We start from the raw sequence: 25692 nt of genomic DNA on the forward strand, positions 1-25692 counted from the left end.
CTGTCAAGTATTGATTTCAAAACTGAGAGGATGGCAAGAGGGAAAAGTTGTAGGAGGAGGAAGAGGATATTGATCTAAGAGACCTAATTTTCTCCTACCATAATATAAAGTCAGTAAAACATTGATAAATCGAGAAAAGGAATACAAACATGTTACAATTCTAGGGAAAAAAAAGCTGAAGGAGTTGAAAATATTTGCCTCTCAGGAGCAGGACTGAAGGTGAAAGAAAGGATCAAGCAGGGGATTACTATTCATTACCTCAGAGAGAGTTTAGGAAACAAAGTCATGCACCATCTTACTTCCCAGAGACTACCCTTTTTGTAGTATGTGCCTTTAAAAATTATGTGCACTCACTATTCTGATACAAATAAAATTAATTTCTAAATAATGTCAGTATTTATTATTATATCAATCAAATATTTCATGTTTCTAAAAGAATGTTTGATATGATTAACTCGTGACCAACTAAGTTAATCTGTTTTAAAATTATATAAGTAAAGGCTTTCTAAAGTTGGATAACAAAAAAGATCAATTCACAGGCAGCATAATTCAACATCACAGTAAAAAGTCCGCGTGAGAAACAGAGCTGTAGTCATTACCCATGAGAGTGGTAATAAGATGGCTCCTTTCAGGCCTGTAATAACTGTTAGTGGCTTGATCCTTAAGAGGGATTTCCACATTTTATCAATTCCTTACTTTATATTCCTTTACTCTGATTTACATTTCCTTTTGTTTATACTCGCTAGAGATGTTTTGGAGCTCACAGTTTATCTTTCATGCCTTTTACATCAAATATTCCTATTTTGATACTGAATTTTAACCCCAAACCCTGGTAAGTCTAATCTAACTATAGTTTACCAGACATCATGTTTTGCTGAGCATAAATTTCAGTAGCTGTCCTCATGTATTTTGAACCCTAACTCATTTCTGTTAAATTTGTGTTTTAGATCTAGTCCACACAGAGGGGCAGCTTCAAAATGAAGAAATTATGGTAAGTCAATATACTTTGTAGAGATAAACATTATCTTTAGTCAGCACAATGTATTTACATTTTATATCTATCTCCTTAGTCATAAAGTTAATATTCCTGTGATATGTTATAGGCTCTATACCTAATCAACCAATAGAGGTTATCCTCAATAATATTATAATCTAATAAAGCATGCATAAAGGCATTTATCTGTCATAGAATAACAGCAAGGATAAAACAATTCACTTACTTGTTTTTATTTTGTTCACTTATTTTGAACATATACTTGCTTTGCTTTCATTCATTTGATTCTGTAGGCCTTTTAGAATAGGAATCAAAAAAGGTTGAGATGCCAGAATCGGATGTTAATTTAAGCATGAAAGGACAAGGGAGATTCACATAAGGGGAACTGGAGCATAGGATCAGCAACAAATAAGCCAAAGAGAGATGAGGTGGAAAGAGAACCAGCATTTTTCGACAACATTCCATTGGGCTTTGCTTGTCAAGTGGAATGAATGGCCGTTGATGAGGAAGCTGCTGCCTCATCAGGAGTTTCTCTGTTCCTGCTAGTTTATCAGGCCCTGGTTTTAGACAAACACAAAAAAGTGAAACAACTGAATGTGTAGGCTTTTTTTTTTTTTTTTTAAGGTGGTAGTGTTTGTTTCATTAAGGTTTTTCTAAATGAGGCTTAAAGAGGAACCTTGTCCATTAAGTTTCCTTCTTCACAACTTACTGGGTGCTGCTATGAAATCCATGCTTCAAGAGATTCTGTAGGAAGTTTTTGAATGCTATTAATTATCTTCTCCACCAGCCAAATATGCCCAACGACTGGAGAGGCCAGTGGGGGCCAGAAAAATGATTAATTAGACTGAATTTTATCTGCCTGTTTTTCTCCATCTTTACTAATGGGTTATGATTAGTAAGCCTCTGCTAAGTATTTTGTTTCAGGACTCCCTGTGAATCAAGGAGCGTTCCAACATTATAGAACATTTGGAAAATAGTAAGGGGGAGTGGGCAGCTGGAAGTCACCCATGATTTTATTACCCTGCCACAAGAGCTTTTATTACACTTATTTTCTTCTAGTTGTCAATGTGCATCACATAGTTTAATAGTAAAAATGAAGAATTTTGTATCTTTTTAAACAATATTATATTACAACTTCATAATTATAATTTTAAAATGAAATGTATGAAGATAGGCAAATGTTCACTAATTTCACTTTTCCTCCCTCTGTCATTATAAGTAGTACTACAGGGGACATCTTATGCATGTTCTCACTACCCTGATCTTCACCTTTTAAATTACTCTCTAAGATTAAATTTCAAGGAATGGAATTACTGGGTCCATCAGTTTAGACATATTTATAGCTGCTTATGTATATTGCCAAATTGCTTTCCAGAGAAATTATATAAATGTAAAAGTATAATAATGTTTCAGGGTAGTATAGTCAGAGGAATCATCAAACAAAGGAAGTCTCCTAACATGAAAAATACTTTAGAAAGACACTTGTAAAAAATTAATCAGAAATGTAAAGTTGCAATTTTTAGTTCCACCTGCTATTTTTCATCAAACCAATGCTGATATTCGCCTGATGATACTTCAGAGCAGCAGTACTGTTATATGCAGCTGTCTTCTCTTCTGAATATTATATCTTATATATTATTGTATATTTAGGATATTATTTTTGCATCAAACCCTTTCTTCTGCTAACTGCTGTTTAACAAATTAACTAGAATTGCTAAAAGCTTCCATATTGATTTTTCCTTTGCAGACCCGAGATGGCCACGCCACTTATTTGAGATTCATTATTATATCAGCCTTTGATCATTTTGCATCTGTGCATAGTGTTTCTGCAGAGGGACTAGCAGTCTCAAATCTTTCTTAGTAATTATAACAAAATACTCTTGCATGGTTTTTTAACAATATATTTATTGAAACATGAAGTTGTCATTGATGTGCCTTATTAAAGGGATTTGTATTAATCTGTTTCAGTTTTTAATTTCTCTTCAACATTTTGTGCAAAGGAATTTGGTTCATTAGTCAGGAGTGATGGCCACCATGTAGACTATAAGAAAGCTCTCACTTCAGTGTACAACTTAATAAAGGAAATGACTATATATGAAAACTTAACTGATAAAAATTGTGTCCTCACAGCATCTCACAAGGTGCCCTTCAGATCTCAGTGCATTAATTTTTTTAGCTTCAGTGCATTAATTTTTTAATTTATTGATTGATGAAAAGGGCTAAGTGAGCAATATAGACAGTAAATGTATGAGTTCAGAAAAGAGAAAGGACTTATGGGAAGGTTTCATGGAGGCCATGGAACTTGAGCTGGGCCTTGTCCAAAAAATTTTATTTTTTTCTTTTAATTTAATTTTTGCCTTGATTTGAAAATCTCAGAGAAGAATTAGGGAAAAAAACATAATCTGACTTCCCACAGAGAATCATTATTAATATTAATTGATTTTTTTTGTATATGTTGGGGAGGTAGGGAACAGGATAGGACAGATTGAAGGAAAATAAAACTTTTCTGAATATACTTTATATAGCTTGACTTTTGAAAACATAAATAACTAATATAGCCAAAAATTAAAACAAAAAAAGTCCAGAATATTGAAAACAAACAGAAATGCACGAACCTAACTTTATCACAAGTTGATAAAATAAACACACAGGAAACAGTGGCATTAGAACATAGTATTTTGCCTGTGTGGTTCATATTAGTTTCTTGGGGCTGCCATAATAATGTACTATAAACTTGGTGCCTTAAAACAATAGAAATTTATTGTCTCACAGTTTTAGAGGCTAGAAGTCAGAAATTGAGGTATTGACAGGGTTTGTTCCTACTGGAGGTTCTGAGGGAGAATCTGTTCCATGGCTTTCTCTTAGATTCTGGAGTTGCTGGCCGTCCTTGGCATTCCTTGGCTTGTGGCACCATACCTCGTGTCTGCCTCTGCCTTCATATGGCATTCTCTCTGTGTGTCTTCACATCATCTTCCCTCTGTGCGTATCTGTTTCTGTGTATCTCCTCCTCTTCTTATGAGGATATCAGTCATATTGAATTAGGGCCCACCCTACTCCAGTATGGCTTCATCATACTGTAACAATCATATTTTCAAGTAAGGTCTCATTCACAGGTACCAAAGATTAAGACTTCAACATGTCTTTTTGGAGACATAGTTCAACCCATAACATAATCTTAGTGAAGTATGTTTGTGATAGTTAATTTTATCTGTTACATAGACTGGGCCACAATGCCCAGATGTTTGTTCAGACATTCTGAATGTTAATGTGTGGGGTATTTTTGGGAGGAGATTAGCATTTAAATTGGTAGACTTTGAGTAAAGCCGATGGCCCTCCATCCCATCAGTTGAAGACCTTAATAGGACAAAGATTGGCCTTTCCTGGACAAGAAGGAATTCTGCCAGTAGACAGTGCTCAGACTTATACAACAATCTCTCCAGCCTGTCAGCCAACCCTACAGATTTTGGACTTGCCAGACTTCGTAATCATATGAGCCAATTTCTTAAAATCAATCTCTCTCAGTCTCTGCCTCTCTCTCATTGTTTTCATATTTCCATATATATGATGGGAGGCCAGGGAGACAGTGGCCATTGCTGCTATAACCTACTACAATTAAACACTCTATGCTCCTGATGTGATGCAATAGGAAGCACACAGGCCAACCTCTGAAGTCCTTTTGCCAAAATTACTGAGCCTGAATTGAATCAAGTTCTAGAGTTAACTTCCATTTTTCGGGAAATACAGGGATGGAAAAACAAGTAACATGACACCACAGGGCAGCAAATAGACTAGTAGCCATTTTGTAGCTCACCGAAATGCCCAGAACTGTGCCCTTCCTGCACATGGTGAGATAGACTTCCTGGCCTTCTTTGTTTGGGTAGGGCCATGTGACCAATTGTGGGCAATGAGATGAGGGGAAAGTGGTAGCTAGGCCTGCATGAGACCCTTCAAAGCTCTTTTCTTTCTCTGTCACGATGACCAGCAATGATGTTCTGCACAGTAACTACTTCACCAGTCTAGGTCTGGAAGTGAGCCTGACGATAGCAGGGAGCAGACCTCTCAATGTGAGATGCACATACAGAAAAAAAACAAAGCTTCATTGTTTTAAGCCAATGAAATTTGGACTATGACATGGCCTATCCCAACTGATTCACAGACAAATCTAGAATGTAGCTTATCCTACAGAACAAGTGACCTGGTTTCTTCAACAAGTCAGTGGCATGAAAAATGGTAATTAATTAAGGAAGGTGTCCACTCTAGATTCAGAAAGACATTAAGAGCCCCAATAGCCACATGCCATGTGGGGATGTTATTTGGATGCTGATTTGACAAAACAACTGAAAATCAGACATTTTAAAGATATTTGGGGAAATATGCTTATGGATTGATTACTGTTCATTTTGCTAGCTGTGTTACTGGCATTAAGCTTAGGTAAGAAAATGCTTGTATTTTTCAGAGATGCATATCGAAGTATATAGGGGTAAAATGCCCTGATATCTGGGATTTGCTTTAAAACATTGAAGCGGATTTTTTAAGGGAAAAGGTGTTAGTTGAAACAAATATGGCAATAAATGATTAGATCTGGGTGGTGGATATATGGAACTTTACTGCACCCACCTCTCTGTGTATGCTTGACAGTCTTCATAATAGAAAAATAAAAATCAGTACTGCTACTGAGGGTATCTTTGTGCAAAAATCTTTGCCTGCCCCTCAAATGATTTCCTTAGAGGAGATTCCCAGAAGGGAATTGGTCAAAGTTAGGAACAGTTTTAAGATTCTTAATACTTCCTGATAAACCACTTACCAAGATTTGTTGCACAAATTTACTCTTAGAAAGATAGGTTTTAGATATATGGAGGAGAGTAAGGTATTTCAAGAGCAATGTTGGTGTGATCAAAGATGTGAAGAGGAGTACTCTGTCATCAAACACATTTGCAGAGTGATGAATATTTAAGTCTGACTAGGGCAAAGAATAAGACTAAAACCATACATTACAGTCAGATCATAGAGAGCTTTTAATGCTTTCAAATATTTTCCCTTAACACTGGAGCCATTTAAGGTTTTTGAGAAGGAAGGTGACTTAGAGCAATTGTGTTCATGTTCAATAAAATGAAATGCTAAGGATTTTCTTTTGGCCAACTTCCTAAACTGAAATGTCAATGATTCTTTGTGTAAGAAACCGTGTTAAGGCTCGCAGATTGCTGGAAGGGATCTCCAGGGGTTGTCTGATTGATCTCTTTGGCCCAGGCCTAGTAAATTATCTCTAAGCCTTTTTTCTCTGTGTCTGTCTTCTGTGGATGCAGAGAACAAGTTATCAGTGTAGTGCTTGTAATACCACTTTATGCTACTTAAAAACAGCATTCTTTAACCTTCGCTTTCCTGGACTTTAAAAATTCATTTCACCTTATAAAAACCTCTCCAAATTTCAAGCAATAGGTATAATAATATGTGGCTTTATCTTTTTTCTTTTTTCTTCACTGCTGAACCCATCATCTTTTTAAAGTCTCATTTGTCCCCAGTTGGCTTCCTTGATCCCCCTTCATCCCTCATTTGGATTTATCTCCACCTACCCACTGACTCCTGACTCTCATTGTGCTGTGTGTACTCTGGGATTGAGACCTTTGAGTTTGCCTCCTCTGCCTGGAGGGCTCTTTCCTTACGTATCGTACAGCTAGCTTCCTCATGTACTTCAGATCCTTACGCCAAATCTCAGTGAGGCCTTCCCCGGCCTCAGGTATCCAAAATTACAGCGTCTCTTCACCCTGGCCATTCCCCACCCACATACAACATTGCAACATAAACACATTCAGTCTTCCTTCCCCACATTGTTTTTCTCCTTTGTTCTGGAACTAGCCACCCTGGGTCCTGTGCTTCAGGGCTTCTGGTACCTTACTTCTCTTTTCACACTACCGCTAAAATTCAGCTGAGATTTTTTTCCCTTTAATCATATCCCAAGCATGCTGTGAAAGATGAGGGCAGTGCAGTCTCCTTTCAAGTGTGAATATCTTGGGTAGGGGCTCAATTGACTGAATCGCCCTCGGCTCCCACAACCTTTTAGGGATGGCCCTACTTATTACTAACACATATTTTTTTCTTCTTTATCATATATATTGTGTTTATTGTCTCTTTCCCTCACTAGAATGTAAATTCCACAAGGGCAGGGAACGTTTGTTTCTTTTGCTTCTGACTGTATCCTCAGGCCTGAGAACAGTGCCTGGCACATAGTAGATTTTCAATTAAAATGTGTTGACTGAATAAATGAACACTGTTCATTTACTTGCATTGTTCTCTATCTCTTTACACTATAACATCCTTGAGGAGTTTTTAATAAAGCTAGCTAATAAAATATACGTTTTTGGATCACTTACTGTGGGCCAGTGCCTACCACAGTGTCTTGTATCAGGTTTTTACTTTTTTGTTTTTTTTATTATTTTTTTAAAGATTTTATTTATTTGAGAGAGAGAGCACAAGTGGGAGGGGTAAGGGCAGAGGGAGAGGGAGAAGCAGGGAGCCCGACAGGACCCTGAGATCATGACCTGAGCTGAAGGCAGATGCTTAACCAACTGAGCCACTCAGGCACCCCAAGTTTTTACTTTTTTAAAAAGTAAAAATCTAATGACATTTTAACCATGTACTCAAACAGGGCAAAGAAATATTACACAAATGAAAATTCTTGTGTCTCTCACTCATTTATACAGACTTTTTAAAAAGCATTGCTGTTATGAGCCCTGTCTCAGGAATGCCCCTCCGTGGAGGACATCCTTTGGGGGCTTCACTTTTAGATGATGCTCCAACAGCCCTTTGTAGCTGATAGCAAACCTTCTAAAAAATAACATGTGGCAGTGTGCAAAGTTAAACACGCACATAGCTTTTGACACAAATTCCATTTCTAGGATTATATTCTAATGAAATAATCAGATAAATGGCAAATGAGGAAAGATTGATAGCAATGCTTCTTACAGGACAGGAAACTGGAAACGGCTATGTATCCATACATTAGAAAGCATATATACAGACATCAAATATCATACTTTATAAAGGGATATAAATCATATATAAATATAGGATGGATACTTCTGGTTAAAGATGGTGGAGTAAAGGGATTTTTACTCCATCCCCTTTCTCAAAACTCATTATTCACAACAAAAGAATTATAAAAAGAAAGAATTTCATCTTCATGGAAGTAGTTACAACCTCTAACTGGAAAGGATTTTCACTAAGTCCTGTGACAACAGGATCTTGGTGAAAAGGAAGCTGAGAACTGCTATGCTGTCCCAGAACTAGAGATTTTCTTGAACGTGTCACAGACATGAAAGGCTGCTTCAACAATTTTTTATTAGACTGAAGCCATCTCAGCCTGCAGGTGGCTTCAGAGGAGGGGGCATGTCCCCAGAGGGCTGAGGTTACTAACTCAGAATGGCAGGGGAGAGGGAGCTGAAGGAGAGACAGGCAAGATACACCAGAGGAGACTGCTGAAGGAAGCGTGGTGAAGGAGGGTGTCTTAGAAACAGCTCGGGCTGCTGTAAAAAAATAACACAGGCTAGGGCGCCTAAACAGCAGACATTTATTTTCTCACAGTTCTGGAGACTGAAAGGCCAAGATCAGGGTGCCAGTGTAGTTGGTTGGGTGAGACCTCTCTTCCTGGTTTGGAGATGAGCACCATCTCCCTATGTGCTCACATGACCTCTTCTTTGTACAGAGCAGGAGAGAGAACTCTCTGGGGGGGTCTCTCTTTTTTTTTTAGTATTTTATTTATTTGAGAGAGAGAGTGCCAGCGGGGGTGGGGGGCAGAGGGAGAAGGACAAGCAGACTTCCCACCAGACAGGGAGCCTGACCCGAGGCTCGATCCCAGGACCCCAAGATCATGACCTGAGCTGAAGTCAGGCACTTAATTGACTGAGCGACCCAGGTGCCCCTCTCTGGTGTCTTTTCTTTCTTTTTTCTTTTTCTTTTTTTAAGATTTTATTTATTTGACAGAGGGAGCATGAGCAAGCGCACAAGCAGGGGGAGAGGGGCAGAGGGAGAGGGAGAAGCAGGCTCCCCACTGAGCAGAGAGCCCAACATAGGGTTCAATCCCAGCACCCTGGGATCACCACCAGAGCCGAAGTCAGACAATTAACTGACTGAGCTACTTCAAGTAAAGTGTCTTTACTTAAAAGGACACTGATCCTCTAGTATCAGTGCCCTAGCCTGACCTCATCTAACCTTTTTTAAAAAGATTTTATTTATTTATTTGACAGAGAGAGACACAGCCAGAGAGGGAACACAGCAGGGGGAGTGGGGGAGGGAGAAGCAGGCTTCCCGCCCAGCAGGGACGCGATGCAGGGCTCGATCCCAGGACCCCGGGATCATGACCTGAGCCGAAGGCAGACGCCTAACGACTGAGCCCCCCCAGGTGCCCCCTGACCTCATCTAACCTTAATTACCACCTCCAAGCCCTGTCTCCAAACACAGTCACATTGGGGGTTAGAGCTACAACATATGAATTCAGTGCATAACAGGTGGTGAGAAGGCAGTTGAAACAGAGTGTGACTGAAGGGGATTTCTAGGAGCCCCATTGCAAAGGAGGTAATAAACTTAATAAGAGGGTATTTAAGACAGCTAATCTAAATGAAAGTTGCAGATTGCCCCAGCTTACTCCTCCTCATCCTTCTACACTCTGTTCCAGCAACAAATAAGCCCCATTAAAGAGTGATCAGAAAAGACCCAGAAGGGGACTGCGTTAGGTCATTTTCTCTAGAAACAGCCTGAAACAGGGACTCTTGTAGGAGTGATTTATTGAGTGAGTGCTCTCAGGAAGCAGGATAAGGCAAGGGGAGAAAGTTAATCAAAGAGAGGCTTCAGGGGCGCCTGGGTGGCTCAGGCAGTTGAGCGTCCAACTCTTGGTTTCCTTCAGGTTGTGATCTCAGGGTCGTGGGATGGAGCCCCTCGTTGGGCTCCACGCTCGGCAGGAAGTCCGCTTGAAGATTCTCTCCCTCTGCCCCCCTCCTGAAAATAAATTAATAAATCTTTAAAAAAAAAAAAAAAAAGCTATGGCTTCAGCTGAAGCCCCAGCCTGATCCCATAAGGAGCTCTGGATCATGAATGGCACCTGAGAGGTCTACTCCCACCTTGAGGCAAGGGACCAGGACTTTGTATGACAAATGCATCAATCATGGGTCACCTTCAGGGGAACACAACCTCTCAGGGATTTCTGGGTGGCATAGCTCCTGTTGGGGGAACTTCTCAGGAAAAGGGGCATCTGTGAGCCATTAACAGCCAGCATTCACAGCAGCTGGCTGATGGGTGTGTTGGCTTGGTGAGAGGGATCGGGGTGGATCACCGACAACATCCATTCTCGCCGCGCTTCCCAGAGTGTGGTCCCTGAAACAGCAGAGGCAGCCTCTTACCTGAGAACTTGTTAGAAATGCAGATTTCCTATCCCAACTGCAGATCTGTTGAATCAGAAATGCTGCGGTTGGGACCCATGAATCTGTACCTTAACAAGCCCTCCAGGTGATTTTGATGCATGCCGAAGTTTGAGAACTGCCATACTATAGGGAGCTGTAACTAGCCATTAAAAGAAATGGAGGGGAAAAAACAGAAAAATAAGGCGGATGCACAACAGATGTTGCAAGAGAAATGAAAGAACACAAGAATTGAGACTAAAAAATAGTTATCTTTTAAAAAGACAAAAAGAGCTAAAGAAGAGATACAAGGATTTAAAGAAAAAATTATAAGGCACAGAAGATGAACAGCGAACTGCCAGCGCTAAGAAAAGAAACAGAGGTAAAGCCACGTAAGAAGCAAAGGGATAATGATGGTAATTGTAGCAGTCAGCATTCAACCAGGAAAACTGCATTTGCTCCAGATCTATATTTAAAGCAGAGAGGGAACGAAGGCAGGGAATTTGTTACAAAATGTTGAAGAGGCAGGCTAGGAAAACAAATAGGAGGTGGGGATGTAACCCAGAGTTGCACCCATGAGCCACATGGCTGTTGTTGGCCAGTGTTGGCCGCTGTTGACCAGGGGAGGCACCACCACGGTTGAACAGAAGCTGCCCCCCACCGTGGCTGGTGACAGCCGCACAGCCACAGGACCCAGTCCCTGCAATCTCTCCAGCCAGAAGCGGAAAAATGGCTTCTCCCTTCCACCCACCTTCTAAGCTCCCACCAGTGCTTCCCACTGGCAGAACCAACCAGAATGCGGCCTTCAGGCTTTCAGCTCCCTGAAATCTGGGGGAGAGGGTGGGCAAATGGGACTGGGTGAGAACCAACAAACTGTATCTGGCGCAGAAATAAACCCAGTTTAAGAAGCATCCGGGTCAGAGGAGAGAGCTTGAGAAAAATCACAAAATGAAATAGAAAAGAACACAGATTTAAAAATAGTTATAGAGGGGTGCCTGGGTGGCTCAGTCAGTTAAGTGTCTGCCTTCAGCTCAGGTCATGATCCCAGGCTTCTGGGATCGAGCCTCACGTTGGGCTCCCCGCTCAGCAGGGAGTCTGCTTCTCCCTCTCCCTCTCCCTCTGCCCCTAACCCTGCTAGTGTTCTCTCTCTCTCAAATAAATAAATAAAATCTTCTAAAAAATTTTTTTAAAAATAGTTATAGAGAAGGTAACAGCTATGGAAGAACAGGGGATACAATATACCTGTAATTCTACTTCCTGAGGGAGAGAGTAGGACAAAATACAATAGAAAAGATGTTCAGGGCAACTGAAGAGAATGTCCCTGAAGTTAAAAAAAAAAAAGAAGAAGAAGAAGAAGAATTAAATCTTAGGACCAGAAGAGGATATTGTATTTGCCTTAGTTGTTCAGGCCACTATAACAAGAATGCCATAGACTGGGTGGCTTATAGACAATAGAAATTTATTTCTTAGGGTTCTGGAGCCTGAAAGTCTGAGATCAGGGTGTCAGCAAGGTCGGGTGAGGGCCATCTTCTGGGGTTGCAGACTGCTTGTATCCTCCCCCAGTGGAAGGGGGCAAGCTAGCTCTCTGGGGCCTCTTTTATAACAGCACTAATCTCATTCCTAAGGGGTTCGCTGCCGACGGGTGATCCATTCAGCGTTCCTCCCAGTCCTACCCTAATACTATCACACTGAGCTTTAGGATTCAGCATATGAATCTGAAGGGGACACAAATCTTCAGACTCTAGCAGTATCACAGGAAATTTTGATATTAAAACAATCAACACTGGAACTAGGTCTTGGTGAAGTTACTGAATCTCAAGTATAAAGAAAGAATCTGACAGGTCTCTAGGCCGAACAAAAGCAGTTCAAGTGCTGGGAGAAATCACTCAGGCTGGCCTCAGACTCCTCCTCTCACGACTGCTAGACAACAGTGGAGCAGTGTCTGCGAATCTCTGAGGTAAAGAGGCTGAAACACAAGAGTCTGAATCCCAGCCAGGGATCCTGCGGGCTGCAGACAACAGACTTGGCAGGTGCAAGCATGTCAGACGTCAGGGAGTACAGCATCCATGTGCCCTTCTCGGGTTTTTTTAAGATTTACTTATGAGAGAGAGAGAGAGAGAGAGCAGGAGGGACAAGGGGAGGGGAGAGGAAGAGAGAGAATCTCAAGCAGACTCCCCACTGAGCACAGAGCCCAATGTGGGGCTCGAACTCAAGACCCTGAGATCACATCCTGAGCCGAAACCAAGAGTCGGATTCTTAACCTACTCCACCACCCAGGCACTCCCATGTCCTCTTGAAAAAACTACTTGAGACTTTCAGTGCTGTCATCTATATGGCAGAATAGGTATCCTGAATCCTTCTTCAGTTGACACCTAAGCATGCTGCAGAAAACATGTTAACACACCTGCAGAACTTCAGGGCTGGGCTTACCCGAAATGAAATTGTCTGTGGCCAGTTTAGCAGAATGAGAGTCCAAACCTTCTGAGTGCCCTGCATAGTTCTTTTCCACCTCTGCCATGCGAGTTTCCCCACAAATGTCCTTTTCCCTTCCTGTGCTCTCCAGGTTCCCATCGCAGACTGTGGAAGGCCTGGGCCTCCTCGAAGCGCCAGCCCAAATGCCACCAGCTCCGCCAGGCTTTCCCAGACCTACCCAGCCCTGCAGGATTGCCCTCCCCTCTGTTCTCCCTGAGCAGTGAGTCTTTATGTCAGCTCTCCCCCATCATACTCGCTTTTAATTATGGTCATTGCCATGGATCCCTCGTCCCCCTGTGAGGTTAAGCGGGACCTTGTCCATCTGTGCATTACTCAGCACCCAGTAAAGAATCAGTGCTCAATGAATGTCTGAAGCATTAAACTGAAGAGAATTGACTTGGAAGGCTTGGGGTCTATTTTAACATTCTGAAAACTCCTCAGTTCTAGCTACTATTGTTCACTGAAAACCAGGAGCTTTCTGTGCATTTATAGGCATGAATCGGGGGGACCATCTGAGGAGTGATTCAGAGGAGCGTGGGCTTATCCGCTGTCTCCTTTTATGGAATTGGGGCTTAGGAAGGACAGGGCTCAGCTGGGCTTCAGCCCCACTGTTTGCCCAGCTCCTCACTCTCAGTGTACCCGCACAAACCCACGCCTGCGTTGCTTTGGCAGGATGAAGAATTTTTATTCAGTGTCCCTACTGTCCTGCCTTCCCTCCATCTCCCGCTCCCTGAAAAGGGGGCCCAGGAGGCAGTTGTGGAACGACTTATAATAATAATAGTCAGCACGTCCATGGCATTTTCTCCAAGGCAGGCACAGTTCTGAGTGTTTTACTCACAAATCCTCTAGGCAACAGGCACGACTAGCATCCTATTTTATAGTTCAAGAGACCAAGGCAGCTGAGCCACAGTCACATAGCTAGCGCGGAGCAGAGCCAGGATTCCGGCTGCAAGTTAGAGATGGGCTTTGAATCTTAGCTTGTTACTTACTGGTTCTAAGACCTTCCACAAATTCAGCTCTGAGCCTTGATTTCCCATCTATAAAATGGGGGTAATAGTCTCCTCTTTGCGATACATAAAGATTAGATGACTTAACTATCTGAACATGGGTGCCTGGTGGATGATTAATGATAAGTTTTTTTAAAAGAATAAAATAGTAACATTAATAGTGTTAACATTGTAGCAACAAAGGCTGAGCCAAGGAGAATGTGTTTTCGTGTTAGAAAAATGTCTCCCAGGGCGCCAGGGTGCCTTCGGCTCAGGTCATGGTCCCAGGGTCATGGGATCCAGCCCCGCATCGGGCTCCTTGCTCTGCAGGAAGCCTGCTTCTCCCTCTCCCATTCCCCCTGCTTGTGTTCTCTCTGTCAAATAAATAAAATCTTTAAAAAAAAAAAAAAGAAAAGAAAAATGTCTCCCAAGTCTATTCTTTTCTGTCATGTTGTGAAGGTAGTTTGATTCCAATGTGAAACATTCTTTAGCAGTTCCCAAGACAAAGGGACACTTGATATGTAACCCACGGAGAATGAATGTTCTTCCCACCAAATGAGACGCTTCCAAGCATATGGTAATTTTGCTGATCAGATTACACTGGGCTATAATGCAAGATAAAATAGGCTGACACAAATTGGAAAAGAAAATGTAAAGATCACACCAAGCCATCTCAAATAGCCTGAGATAGTTTAATCATTCTGTATTAGCTTGCTGCATCTTAAAACATTTTCTTTCAAATCAAGTCACAGCTGTGTGTGCTTTAGGCTGTGGCCGTCATAGACAAATATGAAAAGAAGCAGAGTTAAAACAGATGAATACCAATGGTTATCCATTAGTCTGATGTAATCTAACACAAATGACCATTAGGAGACTTGCAAAGAAATCAGAGAAACAATTTTGAAGGCGAGCTTCTGCATAAATGAACGACAGCTTTCAATTCCTCATCTCCGCTCTCTAAACCGGCATTCTCCCCATGCTTGGGTCTAAAAGCCAGTTTAGTATCTTAGATGATCAAGTCCATAAATGGCAAATTGGGGAACATGAATTTGCCTACCATAAGGACCGCCATATCTGAACACTTGGTATCAGAGTGGCTGGAGAGAGATACCACACCTCAGCAGGAGGCCCCAGAGTGGGGCCTCTCTCACGTGGGGATGTCATGCGATGAATGTGGTCTCCACTAGTGGGGGCAGCGTCGAGTTGTATGGTCTTTAACATTCAGCTTACTTGCTGCTTTTTTTTCCGATTACAATTGTTTGGTTAGAGCAGACCAATCTGAGCTAGTGGTTCAGCAGGGGACAGGAGTCCAGAGGTAACCGCCAACCTGGGCTGGGAGGAGAGCCAAGACTGGAGGAGCCCTCCTGTTGATCACCTAGAACTGGGGAATCTTTCCAGACTACCTGTGGAGCTTTTCCAGAACAGCACGAACTTCCTCTGGATGGTAGTTCCAAGGGCCAGATTTACCCTGCAAGAGACATGAATCAGCATTCCCAGATTTCCAGCCTGCGGGAATAGGTAGGTCTGGAGCTGGGTTGAGAGCACAGGGCTAGTGATAGTTACGTGGGACTTGCCAGAATGGTGTCGTCAATGGCAGAGGCAACCGTAAGGTGGACAAGATCACCCAGGGAGAGGGTGTGGAATGGCACCAACCTGTAATGGGCAGACCGGACCGAGAAGTACGAGGAAAACCAGAGGCGGTAAAGTGAATAGTTTCAAAAGGAGAAAGCTTATACAAATAAGCTGCTCTTCCATAATTAGACCTGCAGACAGGCCTTATCTTCTCTACCCCTCACAGCAAGTTCCAGCCATTCTAAATCAGACCCACCTCTGCCTCTCCAGTCCCAATGCCTTAGTTCAGCCCTCTTCATCTCCTACTTGGGCAGCCGTCCCACCTCCTGACTATCCCCAGTCCTCAGTCCCTGCTTCCTCCAGTCCACGCCTCACCCAGGAGCCATTGATTTTTCTAAAATACAGATCCAGGGGCTCCTGGGGGGCTCAGTCGGTTGAGCTTCTGACTCTTGATTTCAGCTCAGGTCATGATCTCGGGGTCCTCGGATCAAGCCCCACATGGGGCTCCACACTCAGCAGGGAGTCTGCTTGGAATTCTCAGTCCACCCCTCCCCCCACTCACATGCACGCATGCTCTCTCTCTCTCTAATAAATACATTTAAAAAATAATAATAATAAAATAAAATAAAATAAAATACAGATCCGATCATGCCTCTCTCCTGCTCAAAACTTGTCAATGGCTCTCCTTTGTCCTAAGAGGTAGGCTGAACTCCTTGGTCCAGAATGAGACCCCTGTCACCTAAATGCCCCCAATTCTCCATTCACACGCTGCTGTAACATGCCTCAGTGCCTTTGCCCACCTTCTTCCCTATATTTGCAATGCTTTTCACTCACCCTGCTCATGTGGCTGGCTTCCTAGCCTTTAGGCCCACACAATTGTCACCACCTCTAAAGAGCCTACCCTTCCTCAGGGGTCAGGAAATTTATCATCTGAGAGCCAAGTCTGTCCTGATGCGTCACACTCATTTACCTCTTGTCTGTGCTGATTTTGTGCTGTAACAGCAGGATTGAATTGTTGTGACCAGGAATTTATTTGGCCCACAAAGTCGAAAATATTTACAAACAGGCCCTTTGCAGAAAAGATCTGCTAATCCCCGCTCCGGAGTCTCATAGTACTTGGGACACTGGGCAACTGTGTGTGTGTCTTCCTTATCCCTCAGACTCCAAGTAAGGGGTGAGCCATTTTCAATTCATTCCTGTGTTGCACGGGGCCTAACCCTGCCGGCCTCCATCATGCCATCTTAGAGCCACGTCTCTGGGGAGGAGAAAGGAAGAAGGACCTGAATCCTTGTGCTGTGACCCCTGGCACCTCGGGGATTCATCTGCAAGTCGTTGCTCATTTCACTGCAGAAGTAGGGCCAGCTTGACCTGTGGGCAGAGGAGCAGCCTCGTGGTTGGGCTTCCTGGGCTCTCCAAGGTTTGGAATCCCTTCGGCAGCTATAAAACGGTTTCTGCCCTCTTAGGGGAGGCCAACGGTGCCCAAGTGACCAGAGGCTGTGCTTTCATCCCCCACCCTGGCCAGGCTGGAAGCCCTAAGCGGGGCACAATCACCAGAAAGCAAGCCGGGACTCAACTCCTGCCTTGAATCCCTGCTTCAGCATCTCCAGCTGCCCATGTAGGGTTTGTTCTGCTCCCGCTCCGACAACCCGCTCCAGGTTCAGGCCTGCCTCAGACCCTCCCACTCCTGGCCTACCCCGTCCAAAGGATTTAGAATTGGAATCAGAGCCTTGTGCAGTGTGACCTTGGGCAAGTCAATGTCCTTCTCTGAGCGTTGTTTATGAAATGGAGACAAGCTTCTCTCATTCAGCTCCAAACTGAACTAGGGCTGGGCCAGTCTTCTGGGTTCGGAAGGCAACCAGAGGCTGCAGCTCCAGTCCAAACTCTAGGGACTTTCCTGTGCATTATTTTACCCCCCCGTGAGGTGGGGGGGCCGCACCTCCCTTTTGCAGAAGAGGAAACTGAAACTCCACCCGAGGAGAGGACTTGCCCCTGGTCACATGGCTGGTAAATGGCTGGGCGGCGACGGGAAGGCAGGTCTGCCTGCTACAAAGCCCTTTCTGCCCGTGCCCTTCCTGGGCCCTGTGCCCCTGGTCACCTTGTAGAGGATCCTGCCCTCCTGGAGCACATAGAGCCTCTCAGGCAGTGCCGCGTAGCGCTGGCTGCTTTGGTTCTCCATCGTGTCCACCACCACAGGGCACTGGGGGCTCCTGTCCAGCAGCAAGCGGGCGGCCTGCAGGCGGTCCTGGAGATTCCTGTGAGTCCTGATGTTCACGTTGTTCTTAAAAGCCCAGCCATCTGCAAAAGAAGAGATGGGCAGTGGGCCTCACAGGCAGGGCACGTATTTCCTGCAGCTTAAATACCCCCATCCCCACCCCCTTTAACTGAGGGTCCCAGATAGAGAAGCCCTTAGCCAGATTGGGCCCAGTTTCCTATTATGGGTGAATGCACGGGATCACATAGGGAGTTACTGACTGATCCAGAATGGAAGCCCAGGGCTCCTGACTCCCAGACCTTGCCTCTTCAGCATGGGAGAGTCCCCTGGGCCAGTGCTTCTCGAACTTGAATGTGTATTTGAGCCACACGGGGACCTTGTTAAAGGCAGATCCTGATTCAGTCTGTCTAGGGTAGCACTGAGGGTCTAGCTGCCGCCCAGGAAGCCAAGGCTGCTTGGTGCCTGGACCACACTCTGTGAGGCAAGGGTCTAGAGCAGTAGTTCTCTGCCCGGACCAGCAGTGTTGGCGTCACCTGGGGGTGTGTTGGTAATTCTTAGGCCCCACCCTAGACTGCCAAGGAATGGGGCCCACCAATCTTTTAACAGCCTTCCAGATGATTCTAACAACACACCAAAAGTTTGAGAACTACTATTCTAGCGTCTAGACAACCTCCCTCTTCTAATTATTCTCCACCAGAATGTTCTTTCCAAAGTGCACATCTGACCATGTGACTCTCCTGCTTAGGTCTTTAGATGGCTCCCTATCATCCTCAGGAGAAATCCCAAGCTCCTCAGTGACCTGGCCTGTCTGTGCCGTGTTCCTCCAGCCTCTGTTCCAGCCGGGTGGGTGAAACACCTGGGATTCCTTGACCCACAACCCCCAAGCTGCTTCTCACTCCCACCCTCTTCCTCACGGGGCTGCCTCCACCCACAGTGTGAGCACAGGACTTTCTCTCTCCTATGACTTCAGCCACTGCCGCTGACGTTAGCTCTACGGACAGCCTCACGACATCTGCGCCTCAGGGTGAGTTCAGAGCCAAGTACAACTGCTAGCCTGACAACCACCCTTGCTTTCCACCCCTAAGAAGTATTCCCACCTCCTGATCTTGCTACCCTCTAACTCATCACCCAAAAATCTCTGACAATGATTACTAACACAAACTTTGATCAGATTTTTTCTCTGCTTGAAAACCGATGACAGGACCAGCTCCTTAGCAAACATGTAGTGATCCCGGCCATCTCTCCCGACCTGCACTTCTAGTCATGGCTGCCGGTCCTTCCACATCTCGCTGAAGTGACTCCTCCTCAAATGCCCCCCCCTTCCCTATGTCCTTACCGTCTTTTCCATATTGGAGACCCCACCTGTCCTTTTAAGCTTCAGCTCCAACACAGGGCTTCTCAACGTTGGTACTGTTGATGTTTTGTGGTGGGCGTGTCATCCCGTGTGTTACAGGATGTTGAGCAGCACCTTTGGCTTCTACTCACTAGATGTCAGTAGCACCAGCACCCCACCCTCCCTTCAATTTGTTTTTGACAACCAAAAACTTCTCCAGGTGTTGCCAGATGTCCCTTGGGGGACAAAAATCAGCCTCGTTGAGAACCACAGCTCTAGCGCCCTCTCCTCCAGGAAGCCTTCCCTGACATTCTCAATTGTGTGTTATTGGGCAAGCTCTTGAAATCTCTTTAAAGTCTCAGCTTCCTCATCTGCTAAGGGGTTAATAGGACCAACGTTGCAGATGCCGGTGACATAACTTATACAGAATTCCCGGGACTCTGCCTGGTTCACAGAAGCTGCTTCAAAAATACTGGTTTATTTTGCCTGACTCCCCCAGATACCAGCCAGGTAGGAAAGAACCTGGTTTTTATTCTTTACCACAGGTATCCTGCTACTTTGCTCTGGAGATGCCCCAAGCCAAACCCACCTAAGGCTGCTTAACGTTAAATGGAAGGGGATTTTCAAATGGCCTCATTGGCCAAGGTGCCCTTCTGTTACTTACAGGAAGTGGTACTCATGTTAATGGGCTGAAAAAAATAACCATAAAGTGCTACTGGCCTTGCCCTTCTACTTGCCCCATTTCTGGAGAGTCTGGGCCCAGCTAATGTGGTCTTGGGCTCCCTCAGAAGCCATGTGATCTGTGTTTACAGTAATAGCTGCCTCCCAGGGTAATAGAAGTTGGTTAAGTCTATCAGCAGAAATGACTCCACCTCCTCAATGCTTCAAAATCCCCTGCTCAGGAACCTTCCTCCAAGAGAAACCAGCTCTTGGGAGAAATTCACACCAAGTGCCTGGCCACAAGGTAAAGTAACTATTACCTGCCCCAAGACATCAGAACTTTGTAGATGACAGTAAGACCAGCTTACCTTTGTATCATGTTTAGGCAGTCAGTCTTGTGCAACCATTAGCTCCTTGGAGCTTCACAACGACCTCCTAGGGGCGGCCAAGCTGGGATTCTCCCCCTCATCCTGCAGCTGAGGACACGAAGGCCCGGAGAGGAGCAGTGACTCACTTCCCCAGCTTTAACTGTGAGTCCCTGCGAGGCGGGAACTGTGTGTATCTTTGGTCTCAATATCCCTCGGCCCAGCCCAGGGCGGGCACAGAGCAGGTACTCGTGAAATATTGTCGAATGAGTGACTCTGTGGGGGTGGTGTTGTCATCCCATTTCACTGTCCCAAAAGTGGGCATGGAAGGTAAGTTGCCCAAGGTCACATGGTGGAGCCGGGACCCATACTCATGTCTGAAACTCCGAAGTCCATGTCCTTCCCACCACGCCTCGAGTGCCTCCCCATAATTTACCTAGACAGACATGTGGCATGTGGGAACCTGATTTGGGCCCCAGGCCCCAGACCTTGTGGGATTGGTGGACACTGGCTCTGTGCATTTGAATTCTGCCGGGTTCAGGTTTTTGTCTGATTGACAGAAACAAGTACCCTGAGGAACGAGGTTGTTGGGTGGGGGAGAAAAAACGCCCGAACCAGGATTGGCAAAGCACAGAGGCAAGAAACTGGTCTGTGTCAGAACAGGGTCAGGAGGTCTTTCCTCATTGGCTTGAGATAGTCAGCCCTGGGTCGAGGAAAGTTTCATCCTGGGCTGACTCCAGGAGAAATGAGTCAGGAGACAGGTATCAGGACCAGAAACAATGTCTGTGACGATCCACCCCTCTCGTTGCAGTTTATGGCTCGTTCCTTTGGAGATTAGAGCTGGATCTCATGACTCCAAGTGCAGACCCTGGGCTGGCAGGCTTAGCATCACCTGGGGAGCCGCCCTGCTGAGCCCTGGCCTGCTGAGGCCCCCCCCCCAGGTCATTTAAGCACACGTTAGAGTTGGAGAAGGGCTGGCCGCTGCAACGACATCCAGGTATGGTCTCTTCTCGGCCCTGATGACCACAGACCCCTGAAGGTGCCCAAATTCTTTCTGTAACTCATGGCTGCTACTCTCCCAAAGGGGCGTCTGCCCCAGAGATAGGCTGTGCTCGCATCTGCGCTGTTACCTGTGCTATTTTCGATTGTATTATGGAAAAATGTTAAAGTACATGAAAGTAGAGAGCACAGTATCATGCACCTCTGTGTAGCTAGGACGCTAAGCTAATCTTTCAGGTGGCCCCCAGAGTCTTCATGAGGACAGAAGCTGCCAGTTAAGTGAACACTGTATTAAGTTGAAAGAAGGTCTCAAACCTTTGGGTGCAATAAATCAGGACGCAATGGGCCTGGGGTGGGGCCCTGGAATATGCGTTTTTAACAAGCCACCCAGGTGGCTCTGATGTCAGGGATCCAGGGAGCATATACTGGACCAACTTTGCTGATAGTGAATAGCAACCTACACTTAACAACACACGGATAAACCGGCAAGGCTAATATAATACTGGCCTAAACCCACTCATCCAACTTTTGCTGAGCTCTGATTCTGGGACACGGGCTCTGCCAGGTGCTGGGAGACAGACGAACCTTGTGGGAGATGGGCAAGTAAGTGACACTTGTCTCACTCGGCCACACGTTACTTCCTGCCTTCTTCAGTCTTTGGGTTTGAGAGTTGGGCCACTCTCATGGATGCAATCCCCTTGAAAATTGGGGAGAGAGGGGGGTGTCTGACCATTTTGTGAAGTTCAAGGGGCTTAGACCACAAGCTGTAGGAGTTTCAGGGAGAGCTCTCCCGAACAGAGCTGTCCCGCAAAGGAACAAGATTTCCCGTGAAGTGATGAAAATGTGTGACCACCTGTCAGGGGTGAAGAAAGAATGCCTGCCCCCGCCGATGAAAGCTAGCCTGGGGCAGGGGATCTCCAAGTGTGGTCCCCAGACCAGCAGCTTCAGCATCACCCAGAGCTTGTCAGAAATGTGAATTCTCAGGCCCCATTCCAGATCTAACTGATGAACTCTGGGGTGGGGGTGGGGGGTCCAGCAGTCTGTTTTAACAAGCCTTCCAGGTACTTCTGATGCTCACTAAAGCTTGGGAACCATCGACTGAGATGAACCACAGTGTGACCTTTGAGCTTGGAGAGTCTTAGGAGGGATCTCACATGTAGTTACAGAGCAGTCATTTCACTTGTGACGTTTCAGGTCTAAATTCCTCCTATTAGCTTCTCTCCCTTGATTTCCCTATTTATCCATTCAAAATTGTTGGGTGCTTGGCCAGCTGGACCTGTCCCTCCAGGTTTTTTTTTTCCCCCCAAGATTTTTATTTATTTATTTGAGAGAGAGAAGGAGCAAGGGGAGGGAGGCAGAGGGAGAAGCGGACTTCCCGCTGAGCAGGGAGCCCTATGACGACGTGGGGCTCGATCCCAGGATCCTGAGATCATGACGTGAGCCAACGTCAGACGCTTAACCGACCGAGCCACCCAGGTGCCCCCTCCGGGTGTTTTGCTCTGTGTGCCAGGTTGAAAGCACAGACTGTAGGGTTAGCAAGTGGTGGGTAAAGGCAGCAGGGGCTGAAAGACGGCAGGTACTCACTCAGTGAAGAGCAACTCTTTCCCTCATTCCTCTTCCTCCCTCCTCCCCAACCTTGAGCTGGGGCTTGGGGGAAGCAAGGGAGAAAGGAGAAGGTAGGAAGAGGCAGGGGCAGGAATTCTCTCTGTACCTGATGCGTGTGCTTCTTCGATGTAAATGATGAGGAAGTCTGCTATGGAGCAAAAGTCTTCAGTAAGTCTCTTGAATTGGTCAAATTTGAAAAGAAATGAAGGTCAGGTACAACTTCCAAAATTCAGCACCAGTGGCCTGTTGCCTGAAACAGGAATGGAATCATCAACGACCAATCCTCTACACACAGCATTGAGTTGTCAGCACCATTTTGCTCCAGATGCTCTCACTTCTATTACTTTTATTTTCCCTCAAAGATGGAGCCAGGCCATAGAGGGGGGGGCAGGCAGGGCTGAAGCCTACAGAGCATGACTTAGCAGAGGCTGGAGCCAGTTTGCTCCTCTCCACAAGGAGGGGATTTTATCGGGGCGGGTGGGGGGTGCTCAGTGGACCACCTGCTGCCACTAAGTGGTAATTAAAATGGGAGTCCCTCTGAGGCAGTTTATAAGGCAGGCACAGATCTGTCTTCTCATGTGATGAGATTAGTATACTGCAAGGTAGGCAGTTTTTCTCCTTGTTTACAGGCTTGCTCCGGGTCACACAGCAGGTCAAGGGTGGAGTTAAAATTAATACCCTGACTTCTAGACTCTCAATTCGGAGCTCTTCTCATTCAAAGCACCTGTTTCCTCATTCACAAATGGATATAATAATACTACTTACCTTATAGGATTGTTTTGAGGATTACAGGTAGTACGGATAAGGGCTTAAAATGGTGCTTGGCCCGTAGTAGATCCTCAATGAATGTAAGCTGCTGTCAGCAGCTATCTCATCCCTGAGCTAGGACGTGGGACAGGCAGCGAAGGGGATGCCACAAAGGGGAATGAAGGGTAGGGGCAAGACCGGCTACATAATTTGCTGGCTCAGTGCAAACTGAAAATGCTGGGCCCCTTGTTCACAAAGTGGGGGGGAAGTGCCACTAAATATATGAAAATAAAAAGATCTGCTTCTGTGGTCTCTCTCTTGCACTCACATTTTCTAGGTACTATTTTATGTCTCACTCTCATGGACATAGGGATATTCATAGGGCAAATGCGGCCCCTCACAGTCACCCAGGAGCCCCAAAACTCAGTGTGTACGTGCCTGTGTGACTGTGGCCACCGGCTACCAGCTTTCCTCTCCTTCCAGCCAGCAGACCAACACACGATGCCCCAGAGAGGGCATGGTGAGAAACAGCTAGACATTTCCCCTCCCCACATGCCCACCACCCACCCCACAGGGTTTCACAACCGCCACTCAGAGATGCTAGGCTCCTTGGTGGGGGTGGGGAGACGGGCAACAGGCTTCTCCCACCACTTTGCCCCAGTCACCTGACACTGCCCCCTGGCGCTGTCAGGCCAGGATGGGGACAGCCGCCTCCAGGCCCTGCCACGAGATGCGGCAGGTGGCACACACCTGACCCCAGCCTCTCTGTGCCTGTGTCCAGGCCCTCTCTGGGGTCAGAAGGTGGCGGCAGTCACTGGGGAGGAGTGGGAAGGAGGTTGGACGAGCCCTGAGTCTGAGGGTAGAAGAGCGAGTCGTGGAGGACATGTCCCAGGGAGCAAGAAGGCTGTGGGAGGCCAGGTCCTGCCCAAGCCAAGGCTCCAAGTCCCTTGGCAGGTTCCACTATCCCATCAGGCTTCCCTTATAAAATGCAAATGCCAAGATAAAATGATTAAGGATTTCAAGACAGCTAATGCAGAACATTAAACTTCAAGCACAGGGCCTTTCCCTGTGTGATTCACTGGTCCCACACCCATGAAAAACCAGCCCTGGCTGGGAGCCTTCTGCAACGTCCCCACCTTTGATGGGGAGTGGCCTTCGGGAGCTGCCAGCACCTGGGGGGTTCCCCGTGGCCGGAGTGGACATGGTTGAGGCCTCACCTCACATCTGGTAGCACAGGAGGTCATGCCCTGTGACGTGGCCCGTTTTATCCCCAGGCTACTTGTCACCCCTCGAGGGTAGAGCCTGTTCCTCATTCACCCTCGTGTCCCCCAGCACACTCACATTCCACCTACAAGCATTTACGCAGCACTTACAGTGTGCAAGGCTCTCTGCCACACACTGCGGGGTGGGGGCGGGTGCTCAGCAGAGAACAAGGCCAGCCGGGCTCTTCCCGCATGCAATTTGAGGTCTGTTCCATGGCAAAAAACAAGTAAACACATAAGTGTGGTAATTTCAACTTGTGATAAGTGTTACGAAAGAGCCTATAAAGGAGTGACCTACTTTAGACAGGTGGGTCAGGAAAGGTCTCTGAGGACATGCCATTTAACCTGAGAAATGAAGGATAGCAAAGAGCCAGCCATGGGCAAAGGGAAGAGGAGGGCATTCTCCAGACAAAAGGACTCTAACCTGTACAAAGACCCTGAGGCAGGACAAGCTTGGTGTGTTCAAGGACCTGCAAGGCCACTACGACCAGAGCCAGGCCTGGGGAGGGGGTGCGAGGTGGGGGAAGGGGGGTCGGGAGAGGTAGGACTGGAGAGGCAGGTATGGGCCAGGGGAGGCAGGCTCTCCTATGCCTTGGTGAAAAATCTGGATTTTATTCTAGATACAATGGGACATCATGGAGATATAAAGCAAGGATGGTGGATATTTGTTGCAATTTTGGCTGCCCAGTTCCTAACCATCCTTCCTAGTTGGAATTCCCTATTTTGTATGCTATTAATGGGAGAGTACGCCTCTATGGAGGAAGAGGGGCCAGGTCTGTTCTTTGTCCCGAGCAGCCAAGGCATAAGCAGTGGCCCAGTCTGGGCTGATTGGACCATCCCATAGAGATCTTAGATCCTGGAGTCACTGAGACGGCAGAATTCATCCATGGCCCAGTGGCAGCGCTCCTGTCAGGGATGGTGGGGTCCTGGGGGGAGGGGGTCAGTTCCCAAGGCAACCACAGTGACAGCAGCATCCAGGCCTGACTTTTAAGGCTAAAAGACAGTCCAGGCCCAGTGCTCCAGCTGTGGTTGATCCTGGGGATCTTGCAACACATTCTTAGTGCATTCTTTTGTATATGTGTGTCTGTGACTAAGAAAA

At 46.0% G+C, this 25692-nt stretch overlaps 2 protein-coding genes across 11 annotated transcripts in view; one reads left to right on the forward strand and one right to left on the reverse strand.

Annotated features, from left to right (window-relative positions):
- HSPB11 (heat shock protein family B (small) member 11) overlaps positions 1-14170 on the forward strand; it is a 40201-nt gene extending 26031 nt beyond the window's left edge. For 5 of the 6 annotated variants that reach the window (XM_032428509.1, XM_032428492.1, XM_032428467.1 and 2 more), the window contains exons 5-6: positions 948-991; positions 12944-14170. In XM_032428509.1, the coding sequence (XP_032284400.1) occupies positions 948-991; positions 12944-13069 (170 nt within the window). In that variant the 3' untranslated portion in view covers positions 13070-14170. Of the gene's footprint in view, positions 1-947; positions 992-2741; positions 7120-12943 lie in introns of those variants that run through there. The other variant, XM_032428474.1, reaches the window with a different exon arrangement.
- Positions 14171-14261: 91 nt separating this feature from the next.
- Positions 14262-25692, reverse strand: part of DIO1 (iodothyronine deiodinase 1) — a 40174-nt gene continuing 28743 nt past the window's right edge. For 2 of the 5 annotated variants that reach the window (XM_032428540.1, XM_032428571.1), the window contains exons 2-3: positions 22691-22834; positions 16033-17705 (exon numbers count right to left, since the gene is read on the reverse strand). In XM_032428540.1, coding sequence (XP_032284431.1) covers positions 17404-17705; positions 22691-22834 — 446 coding nt within the window. In that variant the 3' untranslated portion in view covers positions 16033-17403. Of the gene's footprint in view, positions 15307-16032; positions 17706-22690; positions 22838-25692 lie in introns of those variants that run through there. The other 3 variants (XM_032428531.1, XM_032428560.1, XM_032428550.1) reach the window with 3 other exon arrangements.

This window comes from Phoca vitulina, unplaced genomic scaffold, assembly GCF_004348235.1.
Source record: "Phoca vitulina isolate PV1807 unplaced genomic scaffold, GSC_HSeal_1.0 scaffold2, whole genome shotgun sequence".
Taxonomy (NCBI): Eukaryota; Metazoa; Chordata; class Mammalia; order Carnivora; family Phocidae; genus Phoca; species Phoca vitulina.